Source organism: Cynocephalus volans, chromosome 7, assembly GCF_027409185.1.
Source record: "Cynocephalus volans isolate mCynVol1 chromosome 7, mCynVol1.pri, whole genome shotgun sequence".
Taxonomy (NCBI): domain Eukaryota; kingdom Metazoa; phylum Chordata; class Mammalia; order Dermoptera; family Cynocephalidae; genus Cynocephalus; species Cynocephalus volans.
The window spans coordinates 70,928,094-70,943,036 of NC_084466.1; the positions used below are offsets into that span (position 1 = coordinate 70,928,094).

General features: G+C 39.4%; 1 protein-coding gene across 1 annotated transcript in view; it reads left to right on the forward strand.

Moving 5' to 3' along the window:
* The first annotated feature begins 2,375 nt into the window (after positions 1 to 2,375).
* Positions 2,376 to 14,943, forward strand: part of LHFPL6 (LHFPL tetraspan subfamily member 6) — a 227,708-nt gene continuing 215,140 nt past the window's right edge. The window contains exons 1-2 of the mRNA XM_063103330.1: positions 2,376 to 2,475; positions 3,973 to 4,541. Coding sequence (XP_062959400.1) covers positions 4,157 to 4,541 — 385 coding nt within the window. The 5' untranslated portion in view covers positions 2,376 to 2,475; positions 3,973 to 4,156. The remainder of the gene's footprint in view (positions 2,476 to 3,972; positions 4,542 to 14,943) is intronic.

Consider the following 14,943-nt stretch of genomic DNA (forward strand, 5'->3'; position numbering starts at 1 on the left):
TCATTTATTCCAACCTCTTTTTACAAATGTGATAACTTAGACTTAGAAAGGTCACCATTTGTCTAAATTCACTCACTTAAGTTAGAAATTTTAGTCTCAGTATATAACACATTATGCTTTTACAAATAATTGATACTGTATCCTGATAGATTTTTTTAAAAATTCAGCCTCTTCCTCTATCTTACTTTTTCATCTTAGGCACAATCTTTCTGTTTGATAGACTGCAAATAATGAGATTTTTAAAAGTCTACTTTTTAGCTGTAAGTTCTTGAACAAACTACTTAACCTCTCTGTAAAATAATAACTATACCTTCTTCATAGCTTTTTCCTTTCTTTTTTGGGAACTAGATAAAGTATTCTATTAAGAATCTTTAGTGTACTGACTAAACATAGCAAGGACTCAATCTGTGGTAACCATGATTAGCATTAATATTTCCCCAGCCATCCATGTCAAGTGCTTAACGCTCCTCCAAGCTTGAGAAAGTGCAATTTCCCCAGCGGACTGTGTGGGGTGAGTCTGAATCTCACTATTATTATTTTTTCTTTATATGATATCACCTACCTTCATATTATATAGATATGAAGCCTCTGTGTTATATCTAAGGGTGTGGTACCTAACAGGAAGTCAGTCCAATCGTTATTATGCTGTCACTGAGCCCAGTAACTGGTGATTTGTACAAGAAGAATTAAAACAGGTTAAAACCAAAACAAAAACACATGTATGGGATTCACAGATGGGTATCAAAGGGCTAGGGAACCATCTGAGATTTCATTGAAACAGGTTTTCCCAATCTCAGCACTATTGACATTTGGGGTGGGATAATTCTGGGGACTGTCCAGTGCATTGTATTTAGCAACATTCCTGGCCATTACCCAGTAGATTCCTGTAGCACCTCCCCAGTCGTGATAATCAAAACTATCTCCAGACCTCATCAAATGTCTCCTGGGGGCATTTCCCTTTTCCCCCTTGAGAACCACTGTGATAAATCTTAATACATGTGTGCACTTTTTCCCCCCCTCTGGGAAGCTCATCGGTTTCATTCTTAAAAAGGTCCATGATCTCAAAACAGTTGGGGCCAATCACTTAAAGCCTTTCAAAATGATAACAAAAGAGCACACATCTCCAGCCGTAGTTGTGGAAAAAATGTACACCATCATGGCTAATTAAGATGGTGCAATTTGAAATTTTACTATGAAATGTGTACCTACCCATTTATTTCTTTCAACTACTTTGAAAAGGCACATAATAAAAACTATATCTGGGAAAGTATCTACTTCAAAAACTGCTATTCCCAAATGACAAGTTTCTTAAAATACTCTCTTCAGCAGAGACTCCCACAGTCATTTACTGAATCTAGCTCTGAAATTCCAAAGCGGTTAGTGCTAAATAACAAGTAAAAAAAAGTCCTTAAGTCCAGAGGAGAAATCAAAATCAATTGTTTCTCAGAAAAGATGTCAAATGGTACTATAGATTGCAAGATTGATCCGGGGGAGGGCTGGAGAGGAAGAGAGGGAGGGGGGTAGAAAGACTGAGAGAGAAATGCCTTGAAAGAGGTTCCCAAAGAAGGTATGTCCTAGGAGAGGCTCCTAGAGGTCTTCCCTGCCTTCTCCCCCACGGAATCCACGAGCCCTGGGCTCTCCGCTCCCCTCACATTCCCACGTCCACACCCGCCTTGTTCACCGCCTTCCAAGGTGGCCACTTATCAAGAGCCTCCTCAAAGCTCAAAAGGATCATTTTACATTCTTGAGGGCCCACCTTCCCACCCAAGTCTTCTAAAGACGGCAGGAAAACAGGAGCTTAAAACCCAAATACCAGACCCAGAAAAGCAAAAAGGGACGTGCCTCGTCTTCCGTGGCCCCTCGGGAGCACCCGAGAAGACAAGCAACTTTCTGCCCCACTTCTCTGCTTCTCTGTCATCTGCCTCCCCCACTCACCCCATTGAAGGAGACTCAACGAGCAGGGGCAGGAGGGGGCTTGGGGAGTAGCTGGAGCTGCCCCCCGGGGCGGGCGTGGGGCGGGGGCGGCGTGGGCAGCGGGGCGCGCCCCCTCCCCGCCCTGCCGCGCCGGGGACGTCCTGGGTCTGTGAGCGCTGGGTCCCGCGGGGCGCCAGGGGAGGGGACAGGCGGGAGAGGAGGGCCGGGCGGCGGAGGGGAGGAGGCGGTTCGTGCCTCGCCTGCCAAGGGGAGATCTGTTCATCTGCGTGCGATCCCGGGCGCCCCGCGCGCGGCCACAGCGCTCCGCCCGAGCCGCCGCCGGAGACGCGCCGCCAGCGGGGGTCTCCACCGGCCCCGGAGCGGCCCGTCCTTCTGCGGACCCTCCGCCTCCTGCCGGGCCCGGGTCTCTGCGGGCTGTTAGGCACGGGGGCGAGGAAGGGCAGGACGGTCTTGGCCGTGGATGTTCCCGCCCGCGAGAGAGAGCAAGTTGTGTGCGCGCCCGGGACCCGGGAGAGAAGGCGGCCGCCGCCCGCCAGCCATGTAAGTACGGCGCCCGGCCGCCCGCTCCCCGCGCCGCCGCCGGAGTTGGGCTGCTCCCGGGCTCCGCACTTCCTGAGCTCGGCTGATGGGTCGGCTGTCCCTGCCCGCCGCGTCGGCTGTGGGCGTCTGCCTCCCGTCCTGGTCCCCTCCTTCGCCTGGAGCCGGCTGGATAATGCCTCTCTCCCCCTTTTAGAACGGAGGGATCATTGTGTGTCTCTAGGGGTGGGGTGGGTGGGTGAGGCAATTGCAGGGGGCTGAACACGGGCTGGTCTTGGCGAGGCTGCCTCACCCCAGCTGGAGATGAGGGCCCTCCTCCCCCTGCACGCCACCCCCTGCTGGTCTTCCCCAGCCTCGTGGCCCAGATAGACCAACTTAAGCCGCTGACCGCAGTTGACAAGATTAAAAAAAAGAAGGAAAAAAAAAAAAAAAGTAGCCTGAGCTCCCCTTGAGTGACATCCAAAACTGGAGATGGGACGGTGGTTGGAGAGAAAAAGGGAAGGGGCGAGGGTTGGGAACGCGGCGAGGTGAAGAAAGGTGGGATTTGCTGTGGACCCTGAAAGCTGGAGTTAGGAATCTGGGGATGGAACTCTAGGGTGAATGGGTGGGTAGGCTCTGTGCTGTGTATTCATTTCTTTATGGAAAGTGAGGAAAATGATTCAGAAACTCTTTTTGTAAAGGGGAGGGTGGAGATAAATGTACCTGCAACCATTTGAATGACTGGGGTTTGATGCAGAATATTAAAAGTTTGGATTGCTTTTCAGCTTAGAGAATCATTTGGTAGGAGAAATGGTGCCAATAAAATGATTGCAATCAATGAATCAAAAGTGCAAATATGAAAATCTTAAAGTCATACACACTTTCTTTTACGCTAGAACAAAGTTGTTAAGGCTGAAGGAATTCTCAGATGCTGCTGAATGAGTATTGGGAGTGTCTGATAATGGCCCTGTTCAATTTATGTGCCTGGACAGTCCATAGTATTTGTTAAATTTATGGTACTCTGCAACTGTGAGAAATTATTCTAATTACTTTGTTTGCTCATGCAGAGAGTTAATGCATCCTTAAAGGGACCCAGCAAAGTTGCAACAAACTATGAGTATGAACTTGCAAGCCAAATAAACAAACCGTGGCATGGTTCATTTTATTTTAATATCCTGAATTATGCCTACTGCCAGTAAAAATGCTACATTACTTTTAATGTGAGTATATGAAATGAATTCACTGGCTTGGCAAATAAAAGTCATGCATTTCTTTAAGTAAATAGCTGTTGGAGTTAATTTGAGAGCATTTACAGGAGATAAAGACATGAAAAGCTTTGAGCTAGTTTGACACAACTTGAGTTATTAGAGAAGCTTACAGAGAGAATTAGTTCTTCCCACTTTTGAAGCGTTGAGGCAAGTTTGAATGTTTATTAATTGAAAATTGTAGACCAACTGAATCAGTTTTATCACTTCTCTAAAATCCTTTAACCTTTAATATCTCCCATTTTTGTTTTACCAGGGACCATCATTCTTACTACAGAGGGTGGGAAGTTGATGCCCAGTAGAACGGAAGACCCATTCTGTGAATAGACACATTACAGCACTGTGGATTACCTGCGGGCCCCTGGTGGTTTCACACCTTCGCTCACGCCTGAAGTCCCTGAACACTTACTTTGGGTCCTCATTGCCCTATCTAGTGAAAGATGGCATCCAGCCTGACTTGTGCTGGGGTGATCTGGGCATTGCTCTCTTTTCTTTGTGCTGCCACCTCCTGCGTGGGGTTCTTTATGCCTTACTGGCTCTGGGGATCACAGCTGGGCAAGGCTGTGTCCTTTGGTACTTTCCGGAGGTGCTCGTATCCTGTGCATGATGAGAGTCGGCAGATGATGGTGATGGTGGAGGAATGTGGGCGCTATGCCTCCTTCCAGGGCATACCCAGCGCAGAGTGGAGGATCTGTACCATAGTGACGGGCCTGGGTTGTGGCCTGCTCCTCCTGGTGGCACTCACCGCCCTCATGGGCTGCTGTGTGTCTGAGCTCATCTCCAGGACAGTGGGAAGAGTGGCTGGAGGAATTCAGTTTCTGGGGGGTAAGTGATTTGCTAAACTTGAGTTGTCTACTGGAATCCCAAAGCAATATTGAAAAGTATGTTTCAATTGTCTACAGAGATGATTGTAATTGACACTTGGAATGCATAGGGAAAATAGATATGCAATGGCTTCGGTGATAGATTGCCAAAATCAATGATTTTTACTGGAATTGCTTTACAACTTCAAGAATTCTTAATTTCTGTACATCCTTAGACATATACATCATTGTCCTGCTAAGTACTACCTGTGAGGGACGGTAACATCTAGGTTGCTTGTAATATAGTAGCAGAGACGATTTGGATTTTATATGTTCTTTCTCTATGATCAACAACAGGCGATTAGATTATCTTTGTCTTACTGGGATCCAGGTTTTTAGAAGTAAAGATTTCATAGAAAAGTGGAAAAGTTTTTGATTCAACACTGTCATCATAAGCCTTTAATACTTTTTGGTGGATGTAAAATTGCCTAATCTTAAGCTATATTTCTAAATAAGTGTTACAGTTTTAAATGAGAGATCAGTTTTTTAATAACAGCCATGAACTTAACTGTGCTAGGAAGATAGCTGTAAGCTTAATTACCTTGTTAAGACTTAACTTCCCTGGGTGCTCTTGCTGTAGGGAAAAAAAAAAAAAAAAAAAATGGCAAATGATGTGTGCCTGCTCCAAATGGGCTGGATAGTTTCACTAACACCAGAAAAGGTTTGATTTTTACTTGGATTTTCTCCAGCAAGTATTGCTTCAATATCTCTGGTCATATGGTTTTAATTGTACTTTATATATTTTCCATTGTGCTTTTGACCTCCGTTCTTCAACCTGACTGGCTGAACTTGTCTGATTTACAGTCTGCCGTGGTGAAATATGACAACCTCCATAGATAGAGGAAAGTGAAGGGAAATAGGAAGCCTGGAAAACTTATAAAATGTATTCATAATGTTATTACAACGTAAAGGTCTGTTACTCTACCATTTGGTGTTTTCTTACAGTCTTTAGTGAAGAATCCAGAAGAAGAAAAAAGAAAGATTAAAATAGTTCTAAGAGAGCCTCTATATGCTAAACCCAAATGAATCACTTGAATTATTTATATAAAACTTTCAAGTAATGTTTTAAGTAATTAATGTTTAATTCTTGTGCTGAAAATGCAAGTGGCAAAGAATCTTGTGTTTTGAAATGAGATAGAATTGTTTGTAGTCCTTTATTTCCTTACTGAATGTAACTTTGTTCTCATCAGCTTTTTTTTTTTTTTTCCCTGTGGTTTTGCATCTTGGTCTGTCTTGGGAGGCAATTTGGGGGACCTAACTGTCCTCTCTTTACTGCTTCAGTGACCAACACTGTCAAAAGTCCTGCATGTGATATGTTCATTTACACAGAAATGTAGTAAAACTATTAGGAAACATAAAGAGGTGTAGTCAGAAGTGGAAATATAAATCCAGACTTTGAAAACTTGTCAAATACCACAGATTTAAAGATAGAATTAATGCCAGGAGTATTTTAAAAATTTTTCTTTAAGAGTAAATTTGGTTTGCTGTTTGTGTTTTACTTGGCTCAGGAGAAATGCTTGGGCAGTTCCATTTTCTCCTCTCATGGTAAACATTCCTTTCTATTTTTTTCTTTGTTTTAGGGCAGGGACTGCTATTATTTCTGGCAGAACAGGAAAATGCCTACAAAGAGAAATCAGTTTTTATTGATTATCTTTAAATGTATAATGAAAGAAGGCAACAGGAAGTGAATCTGAGACCAGTGAGATTTATGCTTTCCTCTCTAAGCTATGTATAGATTTTTTTGAATTATATAGAGCTAAATGTTCTACTTTACAGATTACCCAAGGGGACAGACAATTGAGGAAGTTTTACATATTTTTAAAAAGACAATTTTTTTCCTTTGTATAATATGCTTTTCATGAACTCTGGCAGCAGCTGGTATTCTCTCTTTTCTTATATCTATTTCTCATATCTGGCAAACATAATTCTGGATATAAAATCTAAAAGGGTTTTTCTGATTCTAACCTCTTGAGGGCACAAGTAAGTGAATATGCCTGTTACCAAAGATTTAGAATGAAAAACCTAATTGAAATTAAGTAACTTGAAATTAAATTTATAATTAAAAGATAACTTGAATATGGAAAAGTTTCTGAAAAATCTGCTGTTAATCACTATCGTTTAATGGGAGAGGCCAGATTGAAAAAATGCTTCAGAAAGAATTCTTCCTGTTGCTTCTTTCATAATTGTTTGAGTTTTTATTCTTAAAATTATGTGAGAAGTAATTTTATTTTATTAAAATTTTCATAAACTGGGTGAGTTTCATAAAGACTCTGCAAAATGGCAAACCAGTGAGTTCTATGAATCTCATAGACTGCAATGCTTCAGAAATGTAATCAACATACAGGATACTTGGCTTTGAGGCAAATTCTCTTACTAAAAATGATTTGCCCAGAAGGGTTATGTTTAGCTAAAGTTAGGGTTGCTCCAAAAACCACAGGAAGCAAGAGAATGGCAAAATACAGAGGCATCCTGCTTAACCCTGCCTGCTGTGTCTAGAGTTTGCACATATGGTAGAACATCAGGCAGTAAAACCCCTGCAGTACTTTGGAACAAGTTAAAGGACAATGTGTCAACCTTAATTTTGAATCTTTTTACTATTGTTGGTTAGAGGTTAAAATGTCACCTGTCAACCGTTAAAACAATGTAAAATGGGACTGTTGTACATGGACATTTGCTACCTGCAGTAGGAATACCTCAATAAATCAATAGCTACTTCTTTTTCTGTGGTAACTTGTATATAAACTTTAATTGCTACCATCCCCATCTCATCTTATACAGCATGTTCATGTCATAATTTTAAAAAATCGGTGTGGGTTAAATTTTAACCTCAATTGAGTTTTTAAAAGGCATGTAGAAAGACTTTGGAAAATATAATGCACAGTAAAAATGTTGACATGTATATAGCATGATAAGGATGCTCTGAAAAAGTGAAGGTTTTAATATTGTTTTTATTTGTTGAATATAAAATTATGTGCTTTCAAATATTGTTGTAGTCATTAAGGACTTTAACAGAATTTGGAAAATATCGATACCAAACTTTTTGATGTTTTAGTAGGATGCCATGTTTATGTGCTCTATGAACGCAACATGGAAGAACACTGTAAAGACATATTATCTCTACTTGCAAATTTTGTCAACTGGTGCTCGCAGATGTCAGGATCTGAATTTGTAGATTTCATCTTAAGAAACTGCTGATGCTATAATGAGGGGGTACCAAAGAGAGTCCCAAGTGTATATTATTCCACATTTAGTTTGAAGTGAGTCATGTGCATGTATAAAATAGGTGTGGAATGTTGATCAGCAGCAGCAACTACCTTTACAGTTTAGACACTGTCTGTTCTAAGCAGCCAGGGGACATCGTCTCCTCAACTAATTGATAACTAAGTGCTGCTCAAGACAGTAATGATGACACAGTGTTACTTTGAGCATCCCTTTCTCTGTGTTCTGAAAGCATCTGCCTTTCCAGAGTCTCCCAACTGTATGGTCCCACCTGGGCCTGTCTTCCATCCCTTTAGGATGACTGCTTGGGAGTCTCCTTCCCTTGCTGTACTTTAAACCTGATCTGACATGTGATATGCCATGTTATGCTTTCCTTTCCATCCAGGCTCTCTTTCAAGTGACAGCTGAGTAATAAGATAAGTAATAAGTGTTGGCATATTAATGGGTATAGTGGCTTTTTAGTGATAGTGCCTTAACTGAAAGCAGTTGCTCTAATTTTAAGAAATTCAGGTTCCTTATAATTTGCATTTCTAACAAGTTCCCAGGTGATGCTGAAGCTGCTGGTTCTCAGACCACACTGTAAGAGCCCTTTTCTAAATTCACCATTTCAAATTTTAGAAAATGTGACTTCTGGTAGGTGATTTACTTTCACAACTTAAAATTTAGTTGTGTCATGATCCGAGATAAATCTCTCTAGTTGGGCTATTTAAGGGTCTCACCTTTGTAGTCTGGAATTGGTTGAGCATGTCCCTCTTCCATTTCTGCTTGTTCTTCTCACAGAAAATTGTTTTTCTGGAATTCTCTCTCAATGCATACTATATTCATATTATATACATTACATTTAAATTTCTCTTATTTACTATTCTTGTATACTAAAAATAAGACCATAGAATATCCTCTTAGTTGCATGCAGTGGATTTTCAGTAAGGAATTGCCAACTGAAAGATATGAAGACCATATTACAGACCACAGGTATGGGCCCAGACAGCTCTTGGCCAGTTCCATACAGCCATGTACATCTTGGAAAAGCAGAATGATTAATCCAGGAGGGCACCTAAGGAACCAGCTAGCTGAGCTTCTGCTGCTAGGCAGGGTGGCACTTAAATCAGTTTTGACCAATGAAAAGATCTCCTGGTCTTAAACATCTCTAGGGAAAAAGATGACACACTCTTGATCAACGGTAGTACTTTCTAGGGCCCAAGAGGAACAGCTTGAGGTGGGGGCCTAAATAGTGCAACATTGTCAGCGGGGAAGGCGTGAAAGGAAGGTACACTGTCAAAGTCAGTGACAGGAAGGTGCAGTGTAGAAACCGACAATGAACGTCACAGACGGCATCTACTCCAAGCTCTGAAGGTGTCAAAGGCAGGGATATTAACAAATTACATAATTTTTTCTAAAATCTAGAACACCAACTTTTATATGTTTATATCTAATAATGTTTTAAATGACATTTTCAAGTCATCATTGTCACCAATTTAATTTCTCTACTTATTTTTTTTTTCCCTAGAAGAATTTGTTTCTAAGCCTCTACCTAGGAAGTTTTTCATTATTTTGATACTTTCCAATGAAGCTTCCAAGTTCTCCATATCAGGATTCAATACAGCATTCTTTTAGTCCTCTAGTAGGACTAAAAATCACCAGAGAGCTTATTCCACGTGGAGTCTCCTGGAACCCACCCAGAACTGCCAAACAGACTGTCTGGGGCAGTACCCTGGAGAAGCACTTTGCGCAAACTCCCCAAGTATTGTAAACACAGATGATACACATTTTGAGAAGCACAAACCAATTCTATTCAGTTAAAACCTTACAATACACTGGTTTTAGGATTTAGACTTACACAACTGTTAAGCTTAGTGTGAATCATCAGACTCATTCACATCTGTAGCTGTCATTTTGGGAGTGATGTGATTTGAGCTGCAGAACATCAGAATTGGTGTTGGAACAGACCAGTTTATAATTGGTTTCTTCTTTACATTATATTGTTGACTGTAGGTGATGGTCACCCTTGAATATACACTCATAAAGCAGAAGAACCAAATATTTTCTGTGTTATACTTAAATAAGAACTGTATTTTGAATTGTGACCCCAGCTACAAATTGCAGACCCTGCCACTGCTTGCAGTGCTCTATCCTTCACTGCGCTACAATATGATGTGGTTCGTTTGCGTTTAGAGTATGTTCAAATTCCTGCCTTATTTACTGCCAGATGTACTCAGTTTTTCCCTATTTTAAATTACTGATTTTTACTTCCTAACATTGTATCTATGAAGTAAAAATTAATAATGATAATAATTCTTAAATGGTAAAATATAGTTATCCATCACACTCATATTAGCAGCTGTGCAGCACATTTTCCCCAGAACTATTTAGATTGGTTTTTGACATGGTCCAATTTTCCGTTTTTACAGAGTAGAGTCTTTCTAAGAGAGTTATTTGGTTTTTACTTACTTCCCATTGTATAACCATCTTTATTATAACCAGCTAATACAGCCATAGCCAGGTACTACTAGGCCAGGGTCAGTCTGGATCAGTTAGCCATGCTAACAAATAGACTGCAAATTGTTGGCTGTCTTGTAAAAATGTGCTGTTAGTAACAAAAGAAACCAGCTGAGGAATGTGAATTCATAACCATTTCCATAGCAAGAACTAAAAAATAACACACTCAAGAGATCTTTACATTATTCCATATAGTATCACAAGATGCATAAAATTTGCACTCCACACAAAGTCATTGTCGTTACACTATCAGTACTTGAACTTTTCGGCTTGGCAAGGGTTGCTTATCGTGGGTGTTGGTTATAATCAGAGAGAATAAAAGCATCAGTGCAAAACTTTTATTCTTGGATGTCATTAGAATTGATCTTGTTATTCTCTTAAGGTATTATATTCACATTCACGTGTGTTCTGAGGAACGTTACTTCTTGGGCATACCAGCAGATGTTAATAGGAACAACCAAAACAGTTTTAGGGACAAGTAGATTTGAGAAACACTAAGCTATGGAAAGTTAATAGACTTCATCACAGCAGAACTTGACAGAGCCTTTGGTATGTTGATGCATATTGTCAGTCTCCTGGGGCAAATGGGGAGGGATATAGTATTAAGTGTTTCTCTAACTTATTTGGACCTAGCACCCTGAAGGGACCTGTGATCTATGGAGCATATTCAGTTTTCATTTCACTTCGGTGAAGCAGGTAATTAATTATTTTTTTACAGATGAGAATACTGAATTGTGTAAAGTGACACCCAAAATTATACCGTTAGTTACTGATTGAGCTATGAATACTATCACCATAATATTAAAGCGTTAATTAAAATTCCACTGTATATTATATATAGAATTCAGAATTTTTGACCATTATGGATAATAAGTCCCTTAACATAGGTAAATATTTTTATTGTCTTTTTGGTCCTGAGTTTATGCTTCTGGCATGATAGAAACACTTATAGTAATATAGTATATCAATTTTTTACCAATTTTCAAAAAACATATTACAAATAATGTTAATAATATAATATGCAGTAGAGAGACCATTAGGGGAGAGTGCCAAAACATCTGACCAAAGCAAATATACTGTCTTTTTAAAGTTATTTAACTAGGTTGGCTGGTTAGCTCAGTTGGTTAGAGCGTGGTGTCGTAACATCAGGGTCAAGGATTAGAAACCCCTGACCAGCCAGCCATCAAAAAACAAAAAAAAAAAATGGAAGGAAAGAAAGAAAATTATTTAACAGAAGATAGCATGATGGCCAAATTTTGTAGTGTAATTTCATTGTTAAAAGCCTTTGTAACAATGCTGAGGCTAACAATAATGTTAATTCCATAGGACACACTTCTTAAATGACAAAACTAAGGACTTTGTGTCTCTCTTTAAAAATGAAGGATAATATCCTCCTTTGTCAATCCTGATCAATGAAATATTGTTATAGAAACAAACAGAACTTTTGAAGTTCTATCTAGAACATAATAAAGGAGTCCAGGGATTTTTCAAGGATTTGTAAAGGTAATTTTTAGATGATCGTAGGGTTGGATACAACACTGCCCAGTTCCGGTCACTAATTTGCTGACTTATTATTGGGGGATCTAGTTATCATTTCTTTTCTCATGTTAGTTGTTACTTCGGTTAGTGATCTGCTCACAGAATTCATGAAGACCAAATTGTAATGTATGCTCTGGAGCTAACTTGCTTATCATTTCGGTAAATAATTTACCCTCCACGTGTCTCAGATTTTTAATAATCAGACAATATATCAGATATATTGATATACTCAAACGTGTATAAAAATATTGTTGGGTAAAAAAGGAAGCTCCATTTTATGGTTCTCTGTTTTTCTTGTCATCTCCTCAAATAGGGCAGGAACTATGACATTTTTCTTCTAGCTCTCCAGTGACTAGAATACAAGTATAGCGAATGACACCTTATATACTCAATTAATATTTGGTGTATTATTTAGCTTTAAGTATTTATTAGTGATACCTGTATCTGTAGGATGTGATCTTATTCTTCTATACATCATGGGACTAAAATAAAATAAAGTAATCATGAAATAAAATAATGCTATGATGTGAAGATATTTAAATCAATGTTACCTCAACTGATGTCCCTGCATAATGTCAGTCCTTTGAAAAAAAGTGTTCTATAGTCATATATGTTGAAACGATGCTGCACAATACTACAGTTCCCTTTTCAAGCACATTTTATTTTATTATTTTGTTTCTGAAACAATTGATTATACATATTTGTTGGGTACAGAGTTGACTGTTGGTATTTGTGTATAATATGTGATGATCAAATCAGGATAATTAGTATATTCATCATTCAAGCACACTTTAAAAGATCAGAATAATTCTGCAATAAAGAAACCAGCTTAACTTGGTTTAACACTGTTTCACAAACTTTTTTTTGGGAATGGAAGGATCCTATTTACCTCTTGTATGCATTAACATCTCTTTGAACTAACGTTCAGCAGAACAAACTTTGGGAAATGCTGAGATGAAGTATGTTGTAAATACAGGGGATTGGTGGTCACAGGCATTTGCTTATTGTGTGCCTACTATATGTCAAATAATGTGCTAGGTATTGGGCTAAAAATTGGGATACAGTGCCTGCTATTGTGGAGCTCACAGTCTTATGGAGGAAACCAACATGCAAGGTATAATTACAATGCAAATGACCCCAATACATAACACACACTTCCATGTTTTGCTGCAGTCAGTGATCAGCTGACGAGACTCATTTAACAACCAACTGAAGTACTCACCAGCCCCACACACTGTCTGCAACTCATTTTCCATCTTCCCTTCCCCTGCTTGGCTGTATATCACAAAAGACTACTTTTCCTAGAAGCCTTGACACCGGTATCTGGGTAGGTTTGTTCAGTAGGAGGCACTTTTTGAAGACCAGAGGCAGGGAGAAATCAGGGTATTTCTCTTTTTCTTGCTGTTCCTTGGGCAGTATCTTCAGCAGCAGTTGTCTTTACTCTTGGAAAGCCCTGCCCTTTATGGTCCCAGCTCCCATCAGGAAACCACTGTGTGCCTTCTCGAATGAGGCTGCCACTAATGGAAGTGAGATGTCTGCCAGAAGCATTAGGCATGTGGCAACGTGATGAGTTGAGTTCTGGACAGTTGATGGTTCAGGTTCTGGTGGGACTTCAAGTGGAAGGTCAAGTGGGCAGTCGGAAACTGTGCACTGAGCTCATGAGAAAGATCAGGGTTAAATATATAGACTTATAAAAATAGAGTTTTTGAAAACCTTCATCTGAGATATTCCTTCATTTATTCTTAAAAAGACATGACTTTAAATCTTGACACTTTCTTTTACCATTGGCTGGTTGAAAGGCAAGCTCCTAGCTGTGTGTAACTTAATCATCAATTTAAAGCCTCCCCTTGGAGAGTGCCAGCTGCTTAACAGTTACTATGCTAGTGGACCAGGATTATGGAGAAGCTTGTACTTTATAGAAATAGCTTTTTTTTTTGGTTCTGGAATAGACTGCAATAAAACTTAATGTAGGAGTCATTCTGTATGATGTTTACTAACAAAAAGGTGCCTTGGGCAAGGCAGAATTTAGAAATGACCAGGTAGTAGAAAAGCAGAGGTATGAAGGATGAATATATTTTAACTTTTTTTTTTTTTTTTTATTTCATGCATGAAGATGGCATTCTGTTTTGATCGCCTGGTGGAAGAAAGTCAGTTCATTTATCTCATCCACCCAATGGGTGGCTATCCTGATTATAGCCTCTTGATAGGAACCATTTAAAATTCAATTTAGCTGCCTGTGCCCTTGGTGCTCAGTAGGTTTCATTAAATTACACAGCAGTAAGATCTTCCCTGTGTGGCACCTTTTCATGTACATTTGACTTCAGTGTAATTTCAGGCAGTTGTGCTTTGTGTGGAGTGGTTTTACCATAATAATCTTGCAGTCCTGTTGGGGCAAATTTGGAAATCTGAATCTGATGGGGTTTTAAGATGGTGGAAAATATTGGACGAGGGAAATGTTTTTATTTCTCTATATTTTCCCTAGTTAGCTTGTAAGGCTTGTATTTTTTTTGGCAGACTGTTTCTGTAGCATTACTTACAGCATATGATTAGAATAACAGCATTTTTTCCCCATGTGAGATACTTCAGAATTTTACATGTAGATTCCAGAAAAAATTGTTTCCTTGAGACTGTAAGTGAAATTAAATGTTTGTACTTTTTTCTTGTGTTAAGAAATCATAAAGTGCTGCCTTCTTTTCATTTATTCACATTATTTTATGGCCAGATGTTGTCATGTAAAGCAGTTGAACACAGGATCTGGACAGACAGAATTAAATTCTGCCACTCATCAGTCTTATGGCTCGGGGTAAGTTACTGACTCTCAGCCTCAGGTCCTTCACTTAATACTAACAGTAATACTAACTCATCGAACTTTTGTGAAGTTTATGTACATGTAAGTCACCGAATATCATGCCCGGTAAAAGTAGATTCTTAATAAATGGTCACTATTACTAATAGGTCATTACAAGAATATTTATTGCATACTGCTCTGTGGTAGGCAGCTTTCTAGATATTGGGAGTAAAGTAATGAACAGAAGCAGACTAAAAGAACTACAAAGAATTATAAAGAAAAAACTACAAAGAAAGAACTTTAGTTATATTTTCATTTATTT